The following is a 24,990-nucleotide window of genomic DNA, read 5'->3' on the forward strand; positions in this document are numbered from 1 at the left end:
GTGTAGTTTAGAGATGCAGCAGTAAATTCACTGCATCAAAAGAAAGTTGAAAAACGATGTACTTGCTGAAAATGTTTCCTTCCTGTCAACTGACTGTTGGCTCATTGCCAGCTGTTTCTGTGTCTTTTAAGAAATGAAAAAGATTTTTTTTTTTTTACAAGCGAATGTTGATGCTGTAATGATAACTGTAGGCCTTACTGAGATTATTCGTACTGTTTGGATTACCAACTGCATGGGTTGATAAGAGCTTAAGAGTTCAAATGCAAGTCTATTTAAAAAAAAACACAGCCACCAAACTAATGCTCTTAGACCACAGAACAATGAAAGTGAGCAGTTATGTAATCTTTTATTGTTTAAAAATAATACACTGAGTTCTTGAAAAATCATCGATAAGTATTTCCTTTTGCCAGTTCTATGCCTCTGGGATAAAGTAAGACAGCTTAAATATTTAGTGCTCATGCAAAACTATACCAGTAGATTTACACTACTACAAAAGTTTCCAGATTGTGTATTTAGCTTTATACTATTACACAACAGTTGGTCTTCAAATATGGGAGCGCCACTATCATTCAGTTTTTCCTTTTAGTTGATCTTTCACACATTGATTCCTTCTTTTTAGCCTGCCATACTAAATTCTGTACTGAGCAAGGAACCTGGATGCACAACTTGAAGGTTATTCATATCTGATGCAGGAATGACAATGCATATCCTTGCTTTCTTTAGTTGGCCCCATCAGAAAAAGAGATGATGCAGTAAGAAAGTTTTGAGGGGAAGAAAGATTCCAGCTAAAGTAGAGCATTAGTAGTCATCAGCTAGAAAATAAAAAGGTTAAGAGAGAGATTAATAGATTTTTCATAATAGGAAAGATACAAGAAGAGCATTTGAGATTTAAGCAAATTAAAATACTAACTCTTACTTTCAATGGTGAGAATACAGGTGCTAGCAGATGTGCCTCTGTTGTTGACTGCTTTACACATATATTCACCTTCATCTTCTGGGAAGGTTTCGGGCAAATAAAGGCAATAGGTTTCTCCTCTTTCAATATATTGATAGTCCTCAGAGTCCTGCAACATTTCCCCCTCAAACCACCATGTGACTTGAGGTTTTGGTTCTCCACTAATTTTAACTGTAAATCTCACTGGCTCACCATCAACAACTGATGTGTTTTTCAGTGACTTCTTGAACCAGGGAGCTCCAGATCGAGCTTGATCTTCCTCATCTTCACAAGTAGAACCATTAATAACGCTTCCCTCATCATCTTCTTCTTCTTCCCTTTTCTGTTTTAAAATAATCCAGTTTAGAATTTTCAGAGTAGCAATAGCAGCACGACTGCTAGTGACATGTAGTTGATTACAGAAAAGCTGTTGTTTTTAAGAAGGGGAGATGCCTATCCATGCTAGAAAACAACATTCTGAATGTGGAACAAGCAGCAAGTGCTGTCTAAACTTTGTTTTAATGTAGCTGGTATGGTTGGTGTCTTAGGGGAAAGTATAGGCATGAATAGTGATTGCATTTTCAGAATATTTAAAGGAAACTGCAGGTTGCTTCCAACATATTTCTCGTGCTCTTCAAAATATTAACTCAAAAGCAATTACACAAATACAGTAATTTATGTAAGTATAATGCTCGTTTTATACTGATGGCTACAATGCCAGAAGTGGTAATCAGAAGCCAAGTTAAATGACATTGAGGACTGAAGAAAAGGTACTTTGTAATCTCTACCTTCTGTAATGCAGCATCAATTTCTTTTTGTTCGAACTGCATGCGGAGTAATTTTTGTTCTTCAATTCTCCTCTGTTCTTCTTCTTCCCTAGCCCTTGCCATTTGCTCAAAACGTGCCTTCATATTTACTTTATGAGTAAATGGAGCCTCAGATTTCTTGGCTGGTCTCACATCTACCTCGTCATCCTTGGGGGGAAAAAAAAATAGGAGATACTCATGTTTTACTTTTTAAATGTTCACAGCGATAGTACTAGTTTAACACATCAGTAAACTTAACTGTGCAAAGCCTCCCTGAGTCCTTTTGGTTATTTTTCTCCCCTCAGATTTGTTAATGTTGGATTTAAAATGAAGTCTCTTAATAATTTCTCAGGTTCTGAGATGGGTGATTTTTTTTTCCCCCTAAAAATTACCAAAAACATTTCATTTGATGAACCTTAGTCTAATATTTCAATTACAAGTTTTTCTAAAACAACTTGCTCGAGTCTGCAAGGTATGGATTCAAGAAACAATGTATTGTACAGGTAGAAGTCTGTACTATGAATTCAGATGTTTCTTATGATGCCCCACTCTTGATGGCACTTTAATAGCAGTATGTTGTAATAACGCAATAGAAATAACTTTGGCTACAGCTGTAGCTCTGGATTAGAGACGATAAACTGTTAAACTAAGGTAAGGAAAAGAAAAATGCAGGGTTTTTGTAAAGTATAGAAATGGTAATTGGAATACTTGCTGTCTCTTACTGTCACGTACTAGAGATATGGAACCTTTCTTCGCATTGTGCAGATAGCTGGTGTCTTAGAAGTCACTGCTGATTTGCTTGTACAAGTTCTTATTTGTACTATTGGCCTTTTTATTTGTGGCCATGAAAAGCAGGCCTTCCCAATTAAATTATCTACTCTGTGGATTGCTATTTTTAGCTGGGCATTTGCTCCATTTTTTGGAAAATAAACAGCTTAATGATCACAGAAAATTATTGTAGAGTAGATGAGGGAGGGGAGAAGACAGAAATACAAAATATTTGCAAAAGTAATTTCAAATGTATTAGAAAAATATTTTCTAGAGATTTTACTTTCCCGTGTAAGCAGCGTACCCTCCTGGGGCAATGCTAAGTGCTGTCACTTAACTTTATGTCATGCTGTTCTGGCTTCAACACTTAAGCAGGTTGTTGACCTTATAGAAATGTTAGTGTCACTCGTTAAATTAAAAGTTTAAGACGTTCTGAACTGATACTGAAGTGAATGATTGCAGATATTAAAGCCTCAGTGTGGGGCTTTGATTTATCTGGTGGAGAGCGAATTAGAGTTCAGAAGGAGCAGCAACTTGCATGACCATTAATAGAACAGACTCAAAAGTCAGCATGTTTCAGCACCTCAGGCCAGCAGTTTCTTAAAGTGCTGAATTGAAGTGTGAGCAGAAAAACACATCTCTGCTTGAGTGCAAATGATTGATGATAAACTGGTGCAGTTTTAGAGATACCACCATCATACATCCAAAGAAGGGAACAGAGAAGTAAGGACAGAATCGTGTTGGAAATACAGCAAATTTTGGTGAAAGCAATAGTAGTGCCCAGTACTATTAGTTGTGCTAGTTAAGTAAATCATTACCATACAGAACACAAATTACCTCTTGAAACTTCTCAGCTTCCCTTTCTCTTATTTCTTCATCCATTGCTCTTCTTTTGGCTCGTTCTTCTTCAATCTTTTTCTGTATTTCTTCTTGAGATAATTGTCCTATTTTCTCAAACTTGCTTTTCAGATTCTTCGCTTGAATGGAACCACTTCTTTTTAGCTTTATTAATTCTTCATATTCTTTGCTTAGCTCAAAAGTTTCAGACTCCTCTTCCAGCTGTTTAGAAATAACAGAACATATCAGATAGAAAATATATCCTGGTTATTTTCACTACCTGTTCTCCCCACAGATTGGTGTAACTTTAAGCACTTGAACAATTCTTTTAGCTTGGATTTATTTCAAGTTGAAGATCTTTTCTCCCCAATAACTTTTCTCTCAGTGTGGTCTGGACTATACTGAGTTTATAGCATCTTTAAGCTTTAATTTTAAAACGTCTTTTCTCTGGTTTTACAGGAAAAAAAAAAAAAAAAAAAAAAAAAAAAACGAGATTTCAGGATGTCACAGCTGTAAAAGAAGTGACCTTTCTGGACACTGTAGTCAAACTATGTCTGCAGCTGTAATTGTTTATATTGTGCTCTATCACTTCATGACCTCTGAAGGCAGTAAGAGAATATATTTCAGTTGTCTGTCTTCTTCCCCAGCATGCAAAATGTCCTTGCAAAGCCCACAAGCTTCTATTACTTGCTTTAGCTTTGCTTACAAAAAAAAAAAGTCATTCCCTAATTTTCAAAAGGGAATCATATTCTGAAAATTACCACCCACAACCAAATCAAATTGGTGTATGCTTCATGAATGTGATGTTCCAGTCATCTGGTATGCAAGGCGAATTCTGTGTGTGATTCTTAAAATGAGCTGTGACAGCCTACAAATCCTTGATACACTCACTAGAAACAACCTGAGGTCACTGTAATTCTCTCCAAATTATTTAACACCGCATCCCCCTGAACAGGGCAGGAATTTTGTTCTTTTGGTTTTGTTTTTGGTTGGTTGTTTTTTTTTTTTCATTTTTTAACTTTGAACCTAGGTGTTTCTGTTTTCCCTGGGTTGGAAAGACAGTGTATTCATTTTATTTACACAGAAGAATCTGCAGGTAACTAAAATAAAATGCTGAAAGGACAAATTTGAAATTGTTTTTACTTTAAGAGTAGCAAGGGGATACAAGTTTTTTAGTAGGTGGATCACTAATTAAATGACTGCAACATTATAAAAAGATATTTTTGATTTTCATTCTTTTCACGTAATACAGAAGCATTGGTTTTAAAATCCCTTAAAAAGGAACTCCCAGTTAAAATCTTGAACTCTGAACTCTGAACATTGTATTTTTCTTCAGAGCATGCTTAACACATCTTTTGATGTACAAACCTCTCCCATTTCTTGTCTTAACTGCTGGAATTCTTGCTTTTCCATTTCCAACTTTTGCCTACGCTCCTCTTCCGTGCGTCTCTTTTCTTCTTCCATCTTTTGTCTCAGCATCTCCTCAAAATTGATTTCCAGTTTACCAGGGATGAGAGATTCTTGAGAAAATGTTTTAAACATTTCTGGTGATTCATCATCATCCAGCACCTGCTGGAAATTCAGATTGTTAATGGCAGGGGGACTTGGGAGGAAATATCCAAGTGTTCTGCCACAGAGCAGAGAGATGCAGGAATGGAGCAACAGGTCTCATGTTTTGAGAAGGAAAGTGTTTGGGGGTTTTGTTCTTTCTTACTACAGCACTAAACTTTTTATAATGGAGATGAAGGTGTTTGTACAAATGCAGTCTTTTCTACAAGATGATGGGAGAGTGTGTCCTCTAAAAGCAGCTTTGGGACTCAAAGCTGTAAATTCCTGTTCATTCCACAGGCTGTCCTTAAATGAAGTATTTGTCTAAATGGCATTGCCCTTAACACTGAAGTATCTGTAGTCTTTCTTCTAGCAAACTGTGTTATATTTCTTTGATACCACTATTGCTAATATGTATAAGTGAGAAGAATTGTCTGTGAGAAACTTATGCACAAATGGAAGATACAAAATCATGTTGCCAGTTCATTGTAGTGAGGATTTCCTTGTTTCCCTGTCCTTTTCTCAGGCTGCGCAGCCTGGCTGGGCGTTAATGATCATTCTGCATGAGAAGATGGCTTCTTTTTCTGACCAATTTATAAAAGGATTGTATGGCCCCAGAAAAGCACTTCTTAATTAATTCCAAAAGCAGGAAATCTAGAAACAAGTATTTGATTCCACTGTACTTGTTAAAGCAGGGGTGATAGCATAGCCATCTGAGTTGCATAGGAAAACAAATTCTAGGTAAAAACCTATGTGAGTCTACTTGCGTGTGTAACTATGTAAACCTGTCACACTGATAGAGACTTTCTCAACAAGAGCAGTCTGTAAGGTGTGAGATGAGGTCAAATACTGATCCAGAACTGCACAAAAATAACAGCTTTTGGCATGATTGAGTCAGTGCATGTTTGAAAAGTCTTGTGGCAAACATTGTGGAGCCCAGTCTGCCTGAAATTCTGGACATTCCTAACAGGAGTCATCATCCAAATTCTAGAAGGGATTAATGGATCAAAGCTTTCAATTGAGAAAGTGTTTTAACTTTATTAAATATATATATATATGCACATCAAAATGCTTTAGTACTTCCCTTTCTCCTTTATTGCTGCTTACTGCTGTCGTAATTTGCACTTTCTACTGCTGCTTGTGCCATCTTTGTTCATACTGCTGTTCTGACCTATTTTGCCAGTTTCTGTTTTTATTTGATCCTTCAGTAATTGTTCTGTGGTTTTTGTTGTTGTTCTTTTTGGCTCAACCAAATACTCATAGTCACTATAGATTTCCTTCAAATTTTCCCTGTGAGTAAGCTTTCAGTTGGACTTCAGCCCCACCATTCCTTCCATTCTTCATTCGTTTTGCATAATACAAGCATAGTTGTAGAAATTGTGTCATGGAGAAGTGGAGTCCAAAAAATGAAGCTGTAAACTATTTCCTTCAGTGAAAACAATGCAGAGCTGCATATTTTTTAGGAGATAACTACAGCTAAGTTGATAAAGAGCTGTGCAAGTCTCTTTCTGATGGTGTATGAATTTGTATGCTTATGAAGCAAGAAGCATTAATTCAAAATGTATTAACATATTTGTGTATGAACTTAAAAAGTGCATATGACCAAACAACTGCATCTGTTTGGATTTTTGAGCCAGTAATGAAAGGATAGTAAGCTAACTTATTCCTGATTTAAGAGAAAAAAAGAGAAAGGATAATATCAGCTGAATTGTGTGATACACAAAACCCTTGTGGTTAGCTTGGTAAATATTATATGTGAGACTGTGGCTTGGTCTGGTTTGATTTCTACAAATGGGAACAGAGAGCTGTGGGAAAGAGTCCTGCAACAGCAGTGGTGTGCAGCTCTGCTAGCCAATTTTCAGTGGGCAAACAGTGATTGATACAAAATAGAACAGCTTTTGTTCATACAAAGACAGGTTCTTCACGTAGTTACTAATGGAAAGCGACTGACAGTGGAGAGAAATGAATGCTTGAGTCTGAAAAGGATCAAGTTGATAGTGGGAGGCGTGGAAGTAGCAGAAGAAAATGTAAAATTGGGAGGTCCTTGCAAAAGGAGGTAGAGGTAGCATTTGTGGTTTTCAGCAGCAGTGTTACTACTTCTGTTTGTGTGTATTTTTTCAAAAAGAACTAGAAGTCTGAAGAGGTTCTAAAACAACAATTTAAACACTTAAAAATGAACACGAGGTTTTAGTAATTCTGAGTGAGATGACTAATGTGTTCTTAAAATGCTAAAAAGCACATCAGCACATTGCTGCTATATTGTGTAGGTGTGGATAACGCTTGTATTTTCTGTTCTAAGGAAACTCTGTATTCTTTCAGGATGCTAATTAACAGAAAATTTTTCAAGCATGTGTGTGTTTAAAAACGTCTTCAGTTAATTTTTTAGACTAGTGAACATCTTTAAGTCTGCTGTTACAGTTGCAGGCTGTGCTGCATCAAATGGATTAAGCCTTGATTAATCAATGAGATTCTTCTTGCCGGAATGCTTAAGCTTTTGTTACACAGGCAGAAAAAATATTCTGAAGAAAGCAGTAAAAAACAGAAGGCATTCTGCTTTTTGTGCCTTTGCTTTACTTTCTTTGAATTATCTGCTCACTTTTCATAAAGATTATAATAGCAGAAATCCAGTAGCACTCCTTTTCCAGGGGCTTAAGGTACTGTGCTCCCACTTCAGAGGTGTGCACAGACCACAGACATTATTTTCAATATTTGCTTTCCAGTACAAAATCAGGTATAAATTTACATTGTAATTTTGTGGGTAGTCTTTCAAAGCAGAGGTCTTGTCTTCAGCCCAATTTTCAGCCAGAGGGAGCACTGCTAACAGTACTAAAAGCCATACAAAATGTTAATTTGCTTCACAAGCATCACCTTGAATTATGGAGAAAAAGAAAATGAATTAGGCATGCAGATGGTCTTTCAGTAGAGCCACACCGGGGGATGAAGGAAGAGATTGCCAGATATGTGTGTTACTCCACAGCCTTTTGTGGTACGTCTTGCCCTTTGTTTTGAAGAATACAATACTTGCATTTCAGTTGGTATTAGACTAATTTAACACTGTATTTCCTAGCATCCACCAGAAAGTAGTTGGCTTATATCCAAAAGCCTGCTGAAACTTGAACTTCTTGGAATAAGCAGTGAAAGACTCCATGCAATTTTGTGTATGAACTACTGCTCCGACTCTCCGATGTTAGGCATCCATCTCTCCTTCCAAATAATGTCACTGTGTCAGTCTTTCAGCTCCCTGAAAATTTATCTTTGATATAATCTTAATTCAAATTCTATCATCATATATCACAGGGATCAGTTCCAGATTGATGTTCTGTATAAAAAGTTGCAACAGTAAATTCCACAAGTTGCCTTTTCTGTTTCTCTGAACAAGTAATGAAATACAATAAAAACATCAATTAGCTGACTTCAGCTTCTTCGTTTTTTCCTTCCTCAAGGGCCACAGATGACCTCAGAATATGCACTTGCAGTGAGCATTCTTCTAGTGTGGCATTAATTACATTTAAGTGAGTAAAAAGTGTAGGGAGATTAACTTGGAAAACTGCAGCTAAGGAGACTGGAATTTGTTCCTTGCACCCAGCCAAAAACAAAAACTTCCTTCTGAAGATACTCTGCTTTCCATGTTTGTTGCACCTAGCATAGTACTAGCAGTTGGAAACAGCATCTGGTTTTCATTTGAGATCTTTTCTAGGCTTGCTTTGAGGAAGGATAATTTCTTGATAATTTTTTATGGAGAACCTTGATTAGTTTAGCTTCTAATAATTCGTAGGGTAAACTAATAAATAAAGTTAGAGCATATACCTGATTGTATTTAAAACTTTTCCCTTTCATTGTGGAGACTGATGGAAAATGATAAACTAAATACTAAACAAAGTATCATACCATGTTCTTCCGTGCTTCAGCAAATGCTCTTTTCTCTTCTTCTATACGTCTTCTTGCATCTTGTTCTGCTCTCCTCTTTTCCTCTTCTCTCCTCAGTCTTTCCATCTCCTCAAAACTGAGCCTAAGTTTACCAGGACGGAATTCTCTACCAGAATTTTCAGATTCTTCATGGCCACCTTCATTTATCTATAGAGAAAACAGAGAGGGGGAAAAAAAAATAAATATATATATATACAATATATAAATTTATATATATACAATATATATATATGTAATACTGAGATAAGGTTGGTTTGTTTATGTATCCATTCTGAATAATAAATACTCCACTAATTCCTTTCTGATTCTTTATAATTGTTTTTTTCTCCTGGAGAAAAAATAGAGACTTTCATGGTGAGGCTGGATCAGGCCCTGGGCAGAGTGATGTAGCTGTGGTGTCCCTGTTCATTGCAGGGGAGTTGGACTAGATGGCCTTCAGAGGCCCCTTCCAACTCCAAGGATTCTATGATTCTATATGATGGTTTGGTTCCTAGAAGAAACTTTTTAAACTTCATTTTAACCAGCAAAGAGAGAGAGGAAATATATTTCAGAATCCCATATCCCTTCTATATTTATTTAAATCACTTCAAGGTGTACTTCAAAGCAGGATGTCTTATCAGGAAAAGGACAAACAATTAAGTAGCTGTTTCATAGTTTCAGGGTTGGATTATTTCCTGTAAACAAGCACTCCCTATTCACTTTCTTCACATCATTTTCATTGACTTTTATACCACTGAGTTTTCACTTAGCAGTTTGAAAGAAGGCTGTAGTTTTATAGCAAAACTAAAGTAACATCTTGAATCCAGACTGACGTTTTTGTTTCTCTTCTTTTTAGACATTTAATCATCACTGAAGAAAGGGAAGTGAGATATTTCATTATTTCTTATCTCCAGTAAACATTATCTGCCAAGAGAAACCCATTGTTTGCAAACTGCAGCGAAGAACAAAAGAATGAACCATCTTCAGAGCATATCATGAGGTGCCTCATTTATTAATGGTGGAAATTGACTGGGAACTGTCAAGAGTATTAATACTCCAACTATCTGCGTACTGCAAGCAAGCCTGGTATGTTGGGTAGACAGCTGAGGGAATTACAGAGGTCTTTTATTTGGAACTCATAAGGGAAAAGAAAAAAAAAAAAGAATCTAAGGAATTGAAGTGCTGAACTCTTCCTTTAAGGAAACTTTTTACTTGACATTTTGACAACCACTGATACCAGATATAACTGCATAGTAGAAAATGGCCACAGGGGAGACTTGTTTTACTTTTGAATTTGTAAATTCAATTGTCAGACTTTTATATGACTTGGTTAATAAATGCAGATATATGAGGGTGGGAGATGTGAAGAAAACTTCAATTAGAGTGGCTACAGTAACTTCGCAGATTTCCCCCTCCTTCATTTTCTTTTCTCTTTCACTCGTATCTCTACTCCAGAAAGAAAACAAAAATGAGTATTAGTGACATAATGCCAAGGTTACTGTTATGGAATGATTAGGTAATTTTTTTCAAGGGTAGAGGGAAGACAAGAGGCAGGGGTGAAGCAGGTATTAACTTCAGGTTTGGCATCTGCCTGAGCTGAGGGAATTTCAGAAGTTCAGCTTTCTGGAGGTTCTGTCTTGTGCTGGTTTTTCATTTGTTTTGTTTTTCCCTCGAGCAGCAATTTGTTTTTGAAATATAGTCAATATAATGATCTTGTTTGTTTAAGAATGGTAATTTATGTTTACACTGTTCTTTTAAAGTTAAAATTAGCAAGTTCCTAGAAATAATATGTTTAGAGGTCTCATGAAATATGAAAAAACGAGACTCATTAAACTTCTTTATATGTGAATGAACAAAGTCACAATGTTTGAGACTGTATAGAGGAAGGATACTTAAACAGAGAACTTCAAAATAAAGCTTTTGCAAAGAGAGTGTAGCAAAATAGCAAATACAGTACTGAAGCATCTGGTGTATCTTATCTTAGCTAGTGCTAAGTGATTCCTTTAATGTGACTGAAGAGCAAACTATGGTGAGGTCTGTTTATAGTTGAACTAAAATAAGTCTGGCTTATGATACTGGCAGTAGTTTTGCAAATTATATAAAACAGGAGTTGAGTGACGTTTTGTTGTTGAATCTTGTAATTTGTAGTACGCTGTTATTCACACCGCTACCTGCAAGACAGCCAACCTGTCTTTCCTTTTCTTCATAAAAACAAATTTAAAAAAAAACCATAATATATTGTATTTATAAATAAATGTGGGAGTCAGAAGTAGCATTTTCCAATTACAGAATGTTTTCATAAAAATTGCTTACTGAAACAAATGAATTTCGTGATCAAATCAGAAAAGTAATTTTCTTCTTGAGGATATACAGCTTAAGGTACTACAAAGTGCAGATATGACAACTGATAATATTGACAACAAATTTATAACACAAAACTTCCTTGTTTTATTAAAATAAGAGAGTTATGCCTGTTTGGTTAGTGAGTTAGAACCAAGATGAGAGCGTCTATTTCAAAACTTAGTGGTGACAGAATTTTCAGCTTGAAATGGAGCTAAGCAATAAGAATCAGGTTTAGGAGTGGATGTAAAGGCATATCCTCTATCAAAATTCTATTGCAACATGCACAGAACATGTACTTACCATTTGCTGCCTCGCTTCTTCAAAGGCACGTTTTTCCTCTTCTAAACGCTGTTTTGCTTCTACCTCTGCTTGCCGCCTTTGGTTTTCCTGTCTTTGTCTTTCAAGTTCTTCAAAAGTTACTTTCAGCTTACCAGGTGACAGAGATGCTTGTGTTTCATTGTCCTGATTTTCACCCTGTATAAGAAAAATGCAGTAGTTGCCTTCTAGATAATACATGTTTATTGCTTAGATGTTCTCAGATGAGCGGTTTACCGTGAGAAATGAAAGGCACTTGGTTTCCTTAAGGAATTGGTTTTGTTCCTCATGTTTAAGCTTCATTTCTTCATCTGGTCTGCCTTTTTGTTCTGCTCTTTCTTTTCCTGTGTCATCAAAGTTTATTTTCATCTTCCCAGGTGTTTTGTTGGGTTTTACAGGCACTATTGTAACCAGTAGCGAATCATCCCCTTCCTGTCCAAAAAGATATTTATTATATTTTCATAAAGCTTGGCTTCTAGGTAACTTAATTCTTAAACTGTTGGTTTTTTTACCTGTGTGCACCAAAAGTTCCAAAATAATTACTTGTACTGAGTATTAACAAGAATAAAACTATCTGCCTCTGACAGTCACTAATTTTCTTGTAATATCTGAAAGCATCAAGACTGAATTATACCTAAAACACAACTGCTGGCAAGGTGTCATTTCTTTATATATTTTCATTAACTATTTCTTATAAGTATTCATTATTGGGATAAGATAAGAACAAGTTGAATTTTGAATGTGTAGGAATTGAGGTGGCAGTCTACTTCTTACTATATAAGAGAGATACAGTGGTTGGGATAAGGTAGTACTAGAAGTTTGTTCTTTGTCAAGCAGATTAATTTGCTTTCGAAGGATGTCTCTGCTTCAAAATTATTTTCATAAATTAATGATAATGATTAATGATTAAATACCAAAATATGCTTCACCCAATTTTTTTTTTTTTTTTTTAAGTTAGATACCATAATAACAAGGACACTGTCAAATAACTTAGAAGTAATAGGTTTTGGTGGTGTGTTGTTTTCTTTTTTAACTGTAACAGGAATGTGATTTTGTGGTGGTGACAGGTGATTGGACCTTCAAGCCTAGATTTTTGAAATCATATATTTGTTTGCAAGATTTAAAATAGAAACCCATGTGTTAAATGAGTTCATTTGAGGGGAAAAAAAGTTACCAGCAAGTTGAGACCACTGTTCAAACATCAGTATATTGACAGAACCCCCTTTTAGTGACAAGCTTAAGGCAAAGAGCTTTATGATGATACTTTCCAAAGCCAGAGGATTTAGAGTATCATTGTCAGTATGCCTCAAATCATTGTGGTGGCTTTGAATATTTGTGTTTGAGGTGTTCTGAACCCTTCAACATACTATTCACGCTTCAGGCTCTAAAACTTAAATAATTGAGTTTTAAGTGCAGATAAACACTTCTGCATGCTTTAAAAAGTTCTTAGGTCTTGGTTGATCTGCAGTGAAATAATTGTGCCCTTTTGGAACTCCTCCCAGCCCATATTACAGTAATAAAGCAAAGTGAATAAAAATGCAGGTGAACATTTCTTTAAAAAAAAAAGCTGATTACCTCTGCTGCTGATTCAGTTCCCGTATTGTTAAAGTCATCAATCTATTAAATAAGAATTTCATAGGATTACATTAATTTGGCTCTTTGCCTTTAGATTTTCAAACATAGAACTGGATTTTTATTTTTTTTGTGTGTGTGTGTGTCAGTGATATGTATGCAGCACTTAAATTCACAGAGATGGTAACGGCTGAGCCTTTGGTGGAATATTTCGGGTAGGTTAGCAAGTTGAGGAACAGGTAACGTGACATCGTACACAAAGCATGCTTCAGCATTCTTAACACTTCAGTGATGGACCGAGAAAAGTGCTTTAGGTGTTCATTCTTCATGTGAGCATTCCATAATTGTATTCCAAAACAAACAAACCAAAAAACATGAAAGCAGAAGTATTTCTGATTTTAGTGACACTGTCTTCCCCTCAGCTGCCAACAAAAAGTCTGTTGTATTTGGAGTCTTAATAGTGGTAGTTTTATACAGTAACATTCTTTCTAAAATTCTCCATGATATATAATTCTGTCCTTCAAAGTAAATTAAATATTTGCTGGATAAAACTACTTTTAGCAGGCAATGTAACAATGTTGAAAGTAGAAAAGACTATATAAATTCTTGTTGAAAACTGAGTTCTCCTGCAGTACTGTTTCTCTTTTCTTACCAAAAGCCAAACCTCTTTTCATACGAAAAAAAACCCCAACCTAAATTAAATATTCCTAACTTTTTGTAAAATAAATAAATCTTATGGTCCTGGTTATCATCTCAATGTTTACTTGCACTGCAGTATTTGCAGCACTGAAGAAAACTTACAAATGGAATTTAATATGATGCCCCAGTGCAAAATTTTACAAATGACAAGATTTCCTCTACTGGCACAGTTAGAGTCTATTTACGTGTGGATGCAGAGACAGCTCACAAAGTGACGAAGGAATAAAACATGACTTGAATTATCATGACTTTTAGTTTATTTGTACCTTCATATACTTGCCTGATGAGGTCATTTTCCTACTTCTTCCTTGCCTCAGTTTATCTATCACTGAACTGTACTTACTTATAAATAAGCAAAAATTGCCTAAAGTAAGGGTTCATAAATCAAAGCAATATTTTCAGATTAATTTAGTAAATACTATAAACACTTACAAACCCCAGCTTGTGCCTGGTTTCTACTCCTACCACATTTTATGTCTGCCTGCTTCTGCCTGTAACTCAAGCTTAAAAAACGATTACCCTAAAGATTATTTAGAGAATATTTGTCTTCACTTTCTTCCCCAGTTCCATCCCATTCAGTATCTCCCATGTAAACCACTACTATCAGAAATCTTAAAGCGTACTTTTGCTGAATACAAAACTTTTTCTGATTTATTTACAGTTATACCTTATTTTGATCAGATCACCATACCTCCTGTGCTTTTTTGGCTAATTCTCTTTGAATTTTCCTTTTCTCAATCATATCCTGCTCAATTCTGCGCTTTCTTTCTTCTTCCGTTCTTTTTCTTTCTTCTTCTTGTCTTTGCTTCTCCATTTCTGCAAACTTGCCTTTAACAGTTCCTGTGGTATGAAACACACAATTCGGTAACGAGATCTAATACCTGCCCAGCGGGTTATGTGGCCTTTAAACTTTGGCCTCTCTTACCTATTAGCTTTGGAACATAACCTTTGTCTGTCTTAGATGACTTTGTATCGTCATCTTCATCAGATGCAAGCAGTTCTTTCATCTGGTTGATGAAATACAGAAAAAGTAAACAGTTTTTACACCTTAAATGAGATTCCAATGATACTGTCTTTAAATAATGTGAAAATACTTTCACGTGCAATACTGAATATTAAAATAACATAAAATATTTGCAAAGAAAAGTAACCTCCTGCTTTCTCCTGTTCCATTCTCTCTCTCTAACATATTGTTCTTTTCTTCTTTGCTTTTCATCTCTAGATCTCCTTTGATTTCTTTCTTCCCTTGCTTTCTGCATAGCTTCAAATTTATCCTTTACATCACCCTTGTGAAGCTTGGGCACATAGGACTTTTGGACGGGTTTAGATGAAGAAAGCAGAATCTTGATGAAGATATAGAAGAAATGAAGATAAGAAAAAGAAAGTTGAAACAGATGAACAGAAGCAGACTGGATTAGAAAGAATGTAAGAACATAAATGTACATTTGGGATTATGAACTCTGTGCCACCAGCCATCATCTATTAAGTATTTGTTCAAAACTAAACAGTAATAAATACAGAAATATCCTAAACAAGTTTTGGCATTGTATTAAACTTAAAAACTGTGACGCATAAGTAAGTATATGAGAAATATAAATGCACACTTTTTTTTTATTTCTATGGGCTTAAACATTATATATAGATTTGCATTGTTGCATTGAAATCGTAAGCACTCAAAGAGGTCCTACACCCCTAAGACTGCATTTAAAATAAATAGGCAGACGTGTAATAGAACACGCCTGTGTTCTGCAACTCTTCCACATCTGTAAATGGTTTTAAATACATGGTACTATTAGTTCATTTAAAACCTCCAATATATTAGATACTTATTTCTTTTCTTAATATTCAGAGAAATTCATCCAGAGATTTTATGGTGTTAAGGGTCAAGATCCCGGCTTGCAGGAATCTGATCCTGATAAAGGTAATGAACACATCTTTGCCAATACCTAAGTAAGAGAAGTACCTACTTTGCAATATTACATTTTCCATCTTTTTACTGCAGTGACTGCTGAAATGTAGTCAATACAGTTATGCTGAGAAAACTGGCTGAAAGAAAGTCTGTTTCATATTTTCCACCTAAACCAACAGCAGATACTGTAATGATGTTTTGCTTTTGTTCCTGCCACTCATGGTATCATGGCACAAGAAGAAATATTTTAATAATTCTAATAATATTTTAGCCTGAATTTTCCCCAACATGAAGTTTCTTCATATTTTGTTAGCTTAGTTTTGCATTCTTCATTCATTTTTAATACCAATAAGAACACTTCCCACATTTCATCAAATCAGGTGATCTTCCTTAAGCTGCTCTGAAGCATCCTTCAATTGTCTTACGGTAAAATCAGTAACAGCCAGACTTGCAGGATAATTGTATTTTACAATTGTTTTTAACTGCCCTATTTACAAGCATCAGTTGTAAATTCCTATATTACTTTGATTACTTTAAAATTAGTACATACCTCAGTTTTCTGTGCAATGTCATTCATGGTTACGGTATGCCGCTCTGTACCTGGTATGTTTAAGATTGCTTTCAGTTTCTACCTGAAAGAAACAGTTCTAGTTAAATTCCTTTCTTTTCCTTTTAAATGATGCTTTGACCATCTTCCTGTAAATAAGTTTGCATGGGCTGAAACTGATGTATCACAATTTCATTTGGTCCTTTGAGGTTCACGAAGAAATGAATAGGTTCTAAGTATGCAACAGTAATTAAAAGAACAAGCTTGTGTTTCACTATTCATGCTCATACCCCTCCACACAGTCCCAGATATTGGTTTTTAATTTCCATTTTAAAAAGAAAGTCCGAGCTTTCAGCCAAGCTCTGGCTGCCCTGGCTGCCTGTTACGAAACTGTTTTTCTCAATACTGTGCTAGCAGAAAGGAATGTGCTCTGCACCTCTGCTGCTCCGCTTCAGGCTGAGGTCTGAGCCAGCGAGCTCAGGTTGCAAGAAGTCCGCAGAACACCCGGGCCAAACACTGCCTGCTGGAGATGCTGCCTTGCCTTTGTACGGCTTTGGTGGAGAAGCAGTGCTTTCTTCCTACTGCCATGGAGTGTGCAAGAGAATGGAGGTAGGCTTCAGCTAGGTTTTGCATCTTGACTTACCTTGTGAGGTTACTTGTACAAGTCTGAAAGAGGAGAAAAATCACAGCCAAAACTTTTTTTTTTGTTTGCCCCATACCGCATGTATGCAGTTCTGAGGGGATGAAAACTATTAAGTGGAGAGAAACATTTCAGGAACAACTAAAAACTATCTGGTACTATAGATAGCGGGAGTGCCATGTCACACAAGGATGTGACCAAAAATGGCAGCATTCCCTGTTCTAGAGGCCAAACCATCACTTTATGAATGAACTGAATGTGACTGGGGTGTAACGAGAGCAGACAAGTTATATTGTGGTTTTATTCAAACCTAAAAGAAGAGTCTTAGTCCATGGATGGTAGTCATTTAGTAATCCTATTTATAGCCCTGATTCTAGGAAGTGAATCTTCACAAAACTGTGCTTTGATTCTGTCAGTTCTCAGACTCCATAATTACTCCTTGGAAAAAACAAACAAACGAACGTGTTCCATCTGAGCTGATGTCAACATTTTTTGCTTAGCGTTCTTACAGCAAAAGTTAGAAAACAGAAGTCTTCCAGTGGGCACTAAACTGGCTTTGAAGCTTTGTAGTTAAGACTTAAAGATTTCTGGCAAAACCATAAGCAAGCAATTCCTAGAAGGCACTCGGTTTCCTGAGTCAAGATGATCATCATGGCTGATGTCTGTGAAAATCAAATTTACTTGAATAGAACCATGATGATTATTACCACAAGAAACATGCTAATGGCTCAGTTACACCTTCAGTATTTTTTTGGCAGCGTGGAACAGAATCTGCTTTGCTTTAATGTACGACAGCTTATTCCTGACTCCCTTTCTCCTGCTAAATCAAGGAAAGCCCCAACTTTGCAATGCGGTCAGTCTGAGTTCCAAACTCTTCCTATGCACAGTGCACTGAGGAACTGACATCCCCCACCAGCCAGTGTTAGGCACATACAAGACTTAAAAATACTATGATTCTGTGAAATAATTACAAAAGGACTTTGTCACATGAATATGAGCTGAATTTAGATATATTGATGTAGAAATGACACTTCCTTGAAAAGTTAAAAAGAGTGCATTTTATGATCTTTTTATAATCTTTGTCTGTAGTATCTTTTGGGGGAGGGAAAAAATAAAAAGGAAAAAAAAGATGAGCCAGGCAAGTTTTTCATTTTTCCAAAAGATGGAGAAATATGCAAAACAAAAAATACACTGCAATCCTAGGGATCCTAGGGATCCTAGGGATGTAAGGAATGAAGGCACTCTGATCCTTTTTTTGTTACATTTTTCCCCTTACAATAAGATGGGAATGGCAGGGTACCTTATGCTTAATTAAACAGGCTTTAAATTCTCTCATTCTTAATTATGAATAGACTACAAATGTGGGAATTTTTATGTGGCATTAAAAATAATGAGCGTTAGGAATTGTCTTTATGTTGGCTCTTCAGAAATACGCAAAAGGCATCCACTGTGGCTGGTGCTGCTTTAGCTGCTGAATGAGATTCTTAGATATCCCAAGATATCTAAGCCAGAGCAGTCACAATATAGGAATCAGGAGTGTTTGGCTACCACGGCCTGCCCTGACTGACAAATCCTGAATTCTGGGAATTCAGCTTCAACATCTGGCTTCTCATTTTCAAACGAGTATGTAAAGTCATTGCCCAAATCAGACTGACAAGCATCTTTTTGTAAAGATCTTCTTTGTAGAGTGATATGTATAGAATGCATTTCTGTTTGTCACTTGTGGACGCAGAAGTACTAAATGTAAGCTCCTACTTACTTTCAGATAAGCAGCTTACAATTCTGTTGTGTCTGGAAAGACAGATAACTTTAAAAGCATTCTTGGTCTAAAGGTCCCTGTATGCCATGGATGTCCAACCTTTTGGCTTGCCTGGGCTGCAGAGTGAAGAGGGAATTGTTGTGGGCTGGATATGTGTTGGTTGATCCAAAACTAATGCCTCCTATTTATCTCCGTGAAAAAGACAACCAATACAAAGAGCACTGTATCAGTTCGAGAGAACAAATTCTCAGCTACAGAATGCTATTTTTCAATACAGTCACCACCATCACCACCATTAGCTGTGCAATTTTACCCTGCATGCTGCGGTCATAAAAATCTGCACCACTGGAGTTGATCCATTACAACCACTGCTGAAACACACCATCCACCACTTCACTGTGCCAGCATCCACTGTTTGGTCTCCATCACCATTCAGCTAGGTCAGTGAGCGCCATTTTTTCCACATGGAGGAATACAGTTACACGCATTGACCTAAAAGTGTGCATGAAGCCAGAGGCCATTTGGTCAGGCCGCCCCTCTGCCATTTGCCACGCAGCAACATGTTACAGAATACTGGTGGGAAGCTTCAGCCTCTACTGCCGTCCCTCCAATGTCTGCCTCTGATGTCATGGGACAATGTAACAAAATAGGAGGCATTACTTTCCAAGCAGCCCTCAGAATACGTATTTAATATATATAAAGTAACAACACTAAATTGTTTAATGCTTTTTATCAAAACATTAAAAAGAGAGCTACAAAACCAAAGAACTCGTGAGATATGTGACCTTGTTTTTGTGAAACTAACGCGTCAGTCTGGTTTGATGGCAGTGGGTGCAATTCTTAGTGAGCTCTCAAGCTGTCCATCAGAGATGATGGATGAAATCTTACTCTTGCTGTGTTTCATCCTTCAGTTGCTCACAAATGTACGTACAGCAAAAGCAATGGCAAGAGGAAGGTATGACTGTGAAGTGAAAGGATCTCACTCTGGTAAGAGAGGGCTTATAAAAGTCTGGTAAAGAGACATGATCAAATTTTTTATTGCAACTCTATACATTACTTGTGAATTTTCTAATGGAATATATTTATGTTGACTGAAAATGGACTCACAAACAAAACAAATTTATATTTTTTATATAATAATATAATATTTATATATAATATATATTATATTTTATATATAATATATTATATATTATATAATATTTATAATATAATATAATAAATTATATTGCAATCTTGAAACCTCTTCTCAAATTCCTGTATCAAAATGGAAAGCATGGCTGCATATTTTTTGAGGCTCACGGGGCTGTGTTCAGCCAGTGTATCAAAATCCATAAGCATATTTGCCATAACTTTAGCTGGCACCACACTGCACCCCATGCCCTGATTTCAGCCCAGGACAGCAGGTTGGATGTGCCTGCTACGTGTTTTAAAGTACGTTCGTGTATTGTGCTTTTGAGTTTGGGTGTTTTAAGAGTTTATCTTCTTTTGTGTAGGTAAGTGATATCCCATAATAATCAATATGACTTAAAACTAATGAAGACCCTTTGACTTCCTCATTCTTTCATGAAGGTCTGAGAGAACCCTTAATGCAAGGCTGGAGCAGAAAAGTTAGTCCTAACGTTAATCTCTTGTGAGGAATGACTTCATTTCACTTAAAGTACTCCAAGCGATGTCCAAATGCTCACTGAACTCCATCAGGCTTGGGGCCATGCCCCCCTGGTGCAGACCTTTTCCCTAACCCCCACCTGCTCCTCCCCTGACACAGCTCCATGCCATTCCCTCGGGCCCTCTTGCTGTCACAGAGAGCAGAGCTCAGAACTGCCCTCTGCTCCCTGTGGGGAGCTGCATGCCATGAGGCCTATCAACTCTGCACTGAACAAACCACAGGACCTCAGTTGCTCCCCATATATCTTGCCCTGCAGACCCTTCACTACCTTCACAAACCTTGGATGCTCTCTAGTTGTTTTACATCCTTATGTTGTGATGACCAAACAAGCGTGTGGTGCTTGAGGTGAGGAGAAGAGTGGGACAATCCCTTCCTTCACCCGCTGTCAATGCTGGGCCTGGTGCACCACATCCTTGTAAATTCCTGCTCTTTGAACTTTCAAAAATGTGCTAATCTAACTTGTTGTGGGCCTTCAAGATGGTAGATACATCTCTGCCATTTGGAATACTGCCACATCTCCTCTTACTTTAGGTCACTTTCCAATCCTTTGGCATCACCTACCTGTTAATGTGCTTGAAGGTTAGCCAGCTGGCTGCAACACATTTTGCAGCTGTAAGTCATCCTGCCTCCACCTTTGATACTAATAGATATGGATGTAAAGCAGTAGGTCCTCACTACACATGATACAGCCCATGTTTGCCTCCTCACCCCTCAAACATGAACAGCAGCAGCACCTTGCTTCAGGGACCCCTCGAGTGGCTTCCTTCAAGGTCAGGAAATCCTAAAGCCTACAAATTGTGGAAGAATAATTCCTTCATCATCTACTGATAGCTTTGCAGAAAGCATGTGCAAATTTTCCAATCCAAGAAACTTCGACATTTTGCTATTTTCTAACAATAGCAACTTTTAAGTAAGATACTATTTAATACAAGCAATGCTTATTCTTTAGGGCAGCAAGGGTCTACATGTGTGTGTACTTACTTCAGAAAACATTTGTCCTTCTGCTATGAAGTTGTCAAGACTTAAGATTCACTCTATCTTTTGTTTCCTGAGATCATCATATCAGAGGAAAAGTCATAGGAGCTCCTCAACAAAGATTTGCACTCCGAAAATCCCACAATCACAATATTGAACATAACTGACCAAGAAGTGAAGGCTTTTCTTTTCCCATCCAATTTCATCACCTTAGCACTCACATCACACTGTTTACATCATTTTTTTCTCACATTTTACCTCCCTAAGCTTGAGATACATCTCAGGAAATGTTAAGCCTGGCATTTTCATGTTTGTACTGAAATTGCTAGATTGCAGTTCCATCTTTAGAAGAAGAATACAGCAGGATTTTTCTAGAAGGAAAATTTAACCTCCAACATTAGACCAATGGTTTACATTTGGAACCGTGTGGAAGAGAAAGCACCACTATGAGCACGGCTTGACTGGCTGTAATGCAAAGCCATCTCTCAAAAGTTTTGAGTCAAAATGTAGTACAAAACCACTAACATGCAGAAAACTAGGCAATAGATCAGAAATACTCTGGGTAATTCACAGAGAAAACAACTGTGTCTGTTTTCAAGCATGTTATTTGCATGCTGTTAATGGTTATGCCATCGGCTCTGGTGATACGTCTCAATTTGTTATGATTGTTGCACTTCAGCTTTTCACACAGACCTCCTAAAACCTCACTCTAGGCAAAACATCCTAAAACTGAACAAATTAACCATTAGGGGGACACAAGAGGTTTGACAGCTCCTAAGTCTTGAAATCTACCTACTTAAATGTAACTTATTTTTATTTCAGCGGAGTAATTAACATCCTCACGTGAGAGATGTGGAGAAATACAAATGTTTTCCTTCTCTTTACAAATGGGAGTACAAAGCCAGGACTTAAAATAACCGTCGAGCTGCTCTGTGATTTCTCCTTTCAGGAGGCCCCCCTGCCGTCTTCCTGGCTACTGTGAGTTATAAATAAGCCCTCTGCAGCACGGTCTAAGTTACGGTTACCATCTGTCTCTCTTTGTGATCCACTTGCAGGGAAGATTCCATTATATAAGAAAACCATATTGTGAGACTTGGAAACTTAGCACTTGCAGCCAAAGCACTTAAGAGAGGAAAACACAGTCCGTAATGCTAAAGTATTTAAAGAAGGATTAAATAGAACTAGAGAGAGGAGGGGAAGGTGAGCAAGGCTCACCATTTCTGTCCTTACTGCAACTTCTCTGGTATGACACTACCAGTTGTTGTACTAAATTACAGATACTAAAGTAGATTCTAAAATTATCAGGCACGGGGGAAGGTCCTGAGCTGGTATAAACTGCAGCCAATGAGCAATGACAATTAACACCAGCTGCCCAGTCATTGCTTTTTTGTAGAATACAAAACTACTTCCACTCAGTTGTATTTAATTCATGAAGTCTTTACGATTAGACTTATTAATAAGGACCTACCAAAAACTGACTCAGTTAGCTCAACTTCATCTACAATCTTTTCCTCCCTCTTTCAAATTGTTGCATTTTGAGTCTTCTGTTGCAGCAGAATGGCCTTTGCAGATATTGTGCTGTTTATTAAAATGTACTATTTTGAATACGTTCATACAACTCTAAATACTCTGGATGTGACAATGCCACACAGCCCAGCTGCTGTGTTAGAAAAATAAAATCACTCCTCTCTGTGGAAGAGGTCTGCCCCTTAATTCCTTGGTCCCTTCAGGTGCAATTATGGGTAGGCATACTCCAGAAAAAACGGGACCCAGGGAAGCACTGTTGAGATATTCAGGCCCACGATTCCATGTTCCAAGATATCTGCAGATCCTGATTACGAGGCGCAGTAAATTGTGAAGCCAGATCCCCGAGAGAAAAATGCACGTTTTGCCCCATGCCACAGTTCCTCCAGCCCCCGCTGTGTCCCAGAAGCTGAAGAGAAACCCTTAAATTTCAGCTCAACTCCTCCTGTTGTCACTGACAGACTTGGAAAGCGGGCACAGAAATGTGGGACAAAACGCTGCGCAAGAGGTACGGCTGCAGTTTGCCTCTTCCTATCTCAGATGCCAGCACACAGCCCTACGTGCTGCTTCTCTGACACACGGATCCTTCACACTTGGAGTGAGCTCCATTGACCATCTCCACTCTACTGAGTGCTGGGCCAATGTCTGAGGGCAGTGCCTTCACCAAGGACACAGCACAGAGCACAGCAGGGCTCACCCCGAGCGCTCCCTGAGCTCACCTCAGCTTTCCCCACCTCGTTTCCAGGTTGGCTGTGGCACCATTCCTTGCTGAGAGCTACAAGGCAGAATGTCCACATGTTGTAAGTTATGGATTATCTGACAGAGGAAAACACCCATGTATGGCATTCCAGACACGGCCAGAGAAAGCATTTCTTGGGGATGTGTCCTGAACTGTTGCTGGCTGCCCAGTTTTGTATCGCGCTGAGGGTTTTCTGCACATACCAGATGTGTTCCCATGTTGGTGTGTATTCTTTAGTGCAACTGGCCTCCCTATAGGACTAATTATCATTTCATAATTTCGTTTTGCAAGGCATTTTTCTAAGAGACCTGAGGGCAAAACAGCACCGCTCTGTAACACACAGCCGCACACCGGCTGGCTCCAGAACGGTGCTGCGTTCCCCTCAGCGTTTTCTTCGCGAACGTTCATTGTATCGACAGAAGCTCTTCTACACCCAGGCCAAAACCGGTGACAAATCGTTGGTAAGCTGTCAGAGGAGCGCACTATTTCCCCCGAGCCGCGCTGCCTTACAGCGGCAGAAGCCGCTAACAAACAGCACTGCGCTCCAAAGCAAACGATCGGCACGGCGCTCACAACCGCTCAGCACGGCGCCGGCAGCTCCCGGTGCGCTCGCGCGGAGCCACGCGTCTCACGGCCGCGCGGGATTTCTGACCGCACCGCTCCGCGGAAAGCAGCGCCGTAGCGCGACCCCGCGCCGCCCCGGAGCTCCTTCCGCCGGGCTCTCCTGCCCTTCCATAGCCTCAACCCCCGCTTCCAGAGGCGTCCCGGGGCCCCGCGCTGCCCGGTGCCGCTCTGCCCGCGCTGCGGAACCCACCGACCCTCCGTCGCCCTTCTCAGAGGGGATGCAGCGAACCCCTGCCCGGCGAGGTGTCCGGTCCGACGAGCCCCTCCGCTCCTTACCTGGGAGCGCTGCCCCGCCGCTGCGTCTCGGCGTAATCCCGGCGGAGCGGGCGGGAGCGGTGGCGGCTGCGGAGCGCCCCTTGGCTGCGGCCGCCGCTCCGCCGCTGCAACTTTCCATAAAAGTCGCGGCGCGCGGCCGGCGCCCGCATTCCAGGCGAGCCCCGCGGCGCGGCAGCTGTCCCGCCTCAGCCTCAGCCCCGGCCCGTGGCCGCTCGGCGCGCCCGGCCCCTCGGCGCGGCGGGGGGCTCAGCCCGGCCGCCCCGTCAGCTCACACCCCCCCCTCCGCCCCCACCCCGCACAGCCGTCCCCGGCCAACGGGCTTATTTTGGGCTGGAAGCACCACGGAGCTATAAATAACCGGGGAGGGGGGCTGCGCATTCCTGGTCGCGGGGCGGCGGCGGAGCCCCGGGGCCGGCAGCGGTTGTGTCCCCGTCCCGGATCCCCGCCGTAGGGAGCCCCGAGTCCCGCACAGCACACTCACCCCCGGCTGCGGAGCGCTGCTGCCTCATGCCCCTCAGCGGGGCGGCTTTATAACCTGCCGCCGTCAGCTCCCCGGTCGCTTTATGGCACACGCGAAGCAATCGCCTAATAATAGTGCTG

General features: G+C 39.0%; 2 protein-coding genes across 11 annotated transcripts in view; one reads left to right on the forward strand and one right to left on the reverse strand.

Moving 5' to 3' along the window:
• The window catches only part of FUBP1 (far upstream element binding protein 1), a 37,690-nt gene extending 25,643 nt beyond the window's left edge, over window positions 1-12,047 (forward strand). For all 6 annotated transcript variants that reach the window (XR_006168987.1, XM_042819869.1, XM_042819874.1 and 3 more), the window contains one exon: window positions 9,656-12,047. Coding sequence is in view for 5 of the 6 variants with exons in the window: in XM_042819869.1 (XP_042675803.1) it covers window positions 9,656-9,673 (18 nt within the window). In the remaining variant the exon portion in view is untranslated. The remainder of the gene's footprint in view (window positions 1-9,655) is intronic.
• On the reverse strand, window positions 335-24,957 carry NEXN (nexilin F-actin binding protein). Of its 5 annotated transcripts, none has more exons than XM_042819876.1 (13): window positions 24,872-24,957; window positions 16,188-16,269; window positions 14,654-14,735; window positions 14,420-14,568; window positions 13,033-13,074; window positions 11,695-11,889; window positions 11,443-11,616; window positions 8,782-8,967; window positions 4,714-4,917; window positions 3,346-3,567; window positions 1,723-1,908; window positions 917-1,277; window positions 335-812 (listed from the first exon to the last, which is right to left on the reverse strand). In XM_042819876.1, exons 2-13 carry the CDS (start codon window positions 16,212-16,214, stop codon window positions 799-801), a joined length of 1,842 nt encoding a protein of 613 aa, XP_042675810.1. In that variant the 5' UTR covers window positions 16,215-16,269; window positions 24,872-24,957; the 3' UTR covers window positions 335-798. The 5 variants fall into 5 exon arrangements, with proteins under 5 accessions (XP_042675810.1, XP_042675811.1, XP_042675809.1 ...); XM_042819877.1 differs by lacking the exon at window positions 24,872-24,957 and adding an exon at window positions 24,391-24,468 and having other exon boundaries at window positions 4,714-4,914; XM_042819875.1 differs by lacking the exon at window positions 24,872-24,957 and adding an exon at window positions 24,391-24,468.
• Between the last annotated feature and the right edge of the window lie 33 nt (window positions 24,958-24,990).

The sequence above is a fragment of the Centrocercus urophasianus genome, unplaced genomic scaffold (assembly GCF_019232065.1).
Source record: "Centrocercus urophasianus isolate 14NV4802_14NV808 unplaced genomic scaffold, USGS_Curo_1.0 seq_18, whole genome shotgun sequence".
Lineage (NCBI taxonomy): Eukaryota > Metazoa > Chordata > Aves > Galliformes > Phasianidae > Centrocercus > Centrocercus urophasianus.

What these genes read in the sequence shown, in the direction of transcription:
- NEXN (XM_042819876.1), bottom strand. Translation starts at nt 16,214, where the DNA reads ATGAATGACATTGCACAGAAAACTGAG. An exon ending in TAGCCAAAAAAGCACAGGAG is followed by an intron (nt 13,075 to 14,419) that starts GTATGGTGATCT and finishes CTTATTTAATAG; the next exon opens with ATTGATGACTTTAACAATAC. An exon ending in AAGAAGCGAGGCAGCAAATG is followed by an intron (nt 8,968 to 11,442) that starts GTAAGTACATGT and finishes TTTTCTCTATAG; the next exon opens with ATAAATGAAGGTGGCCATGA.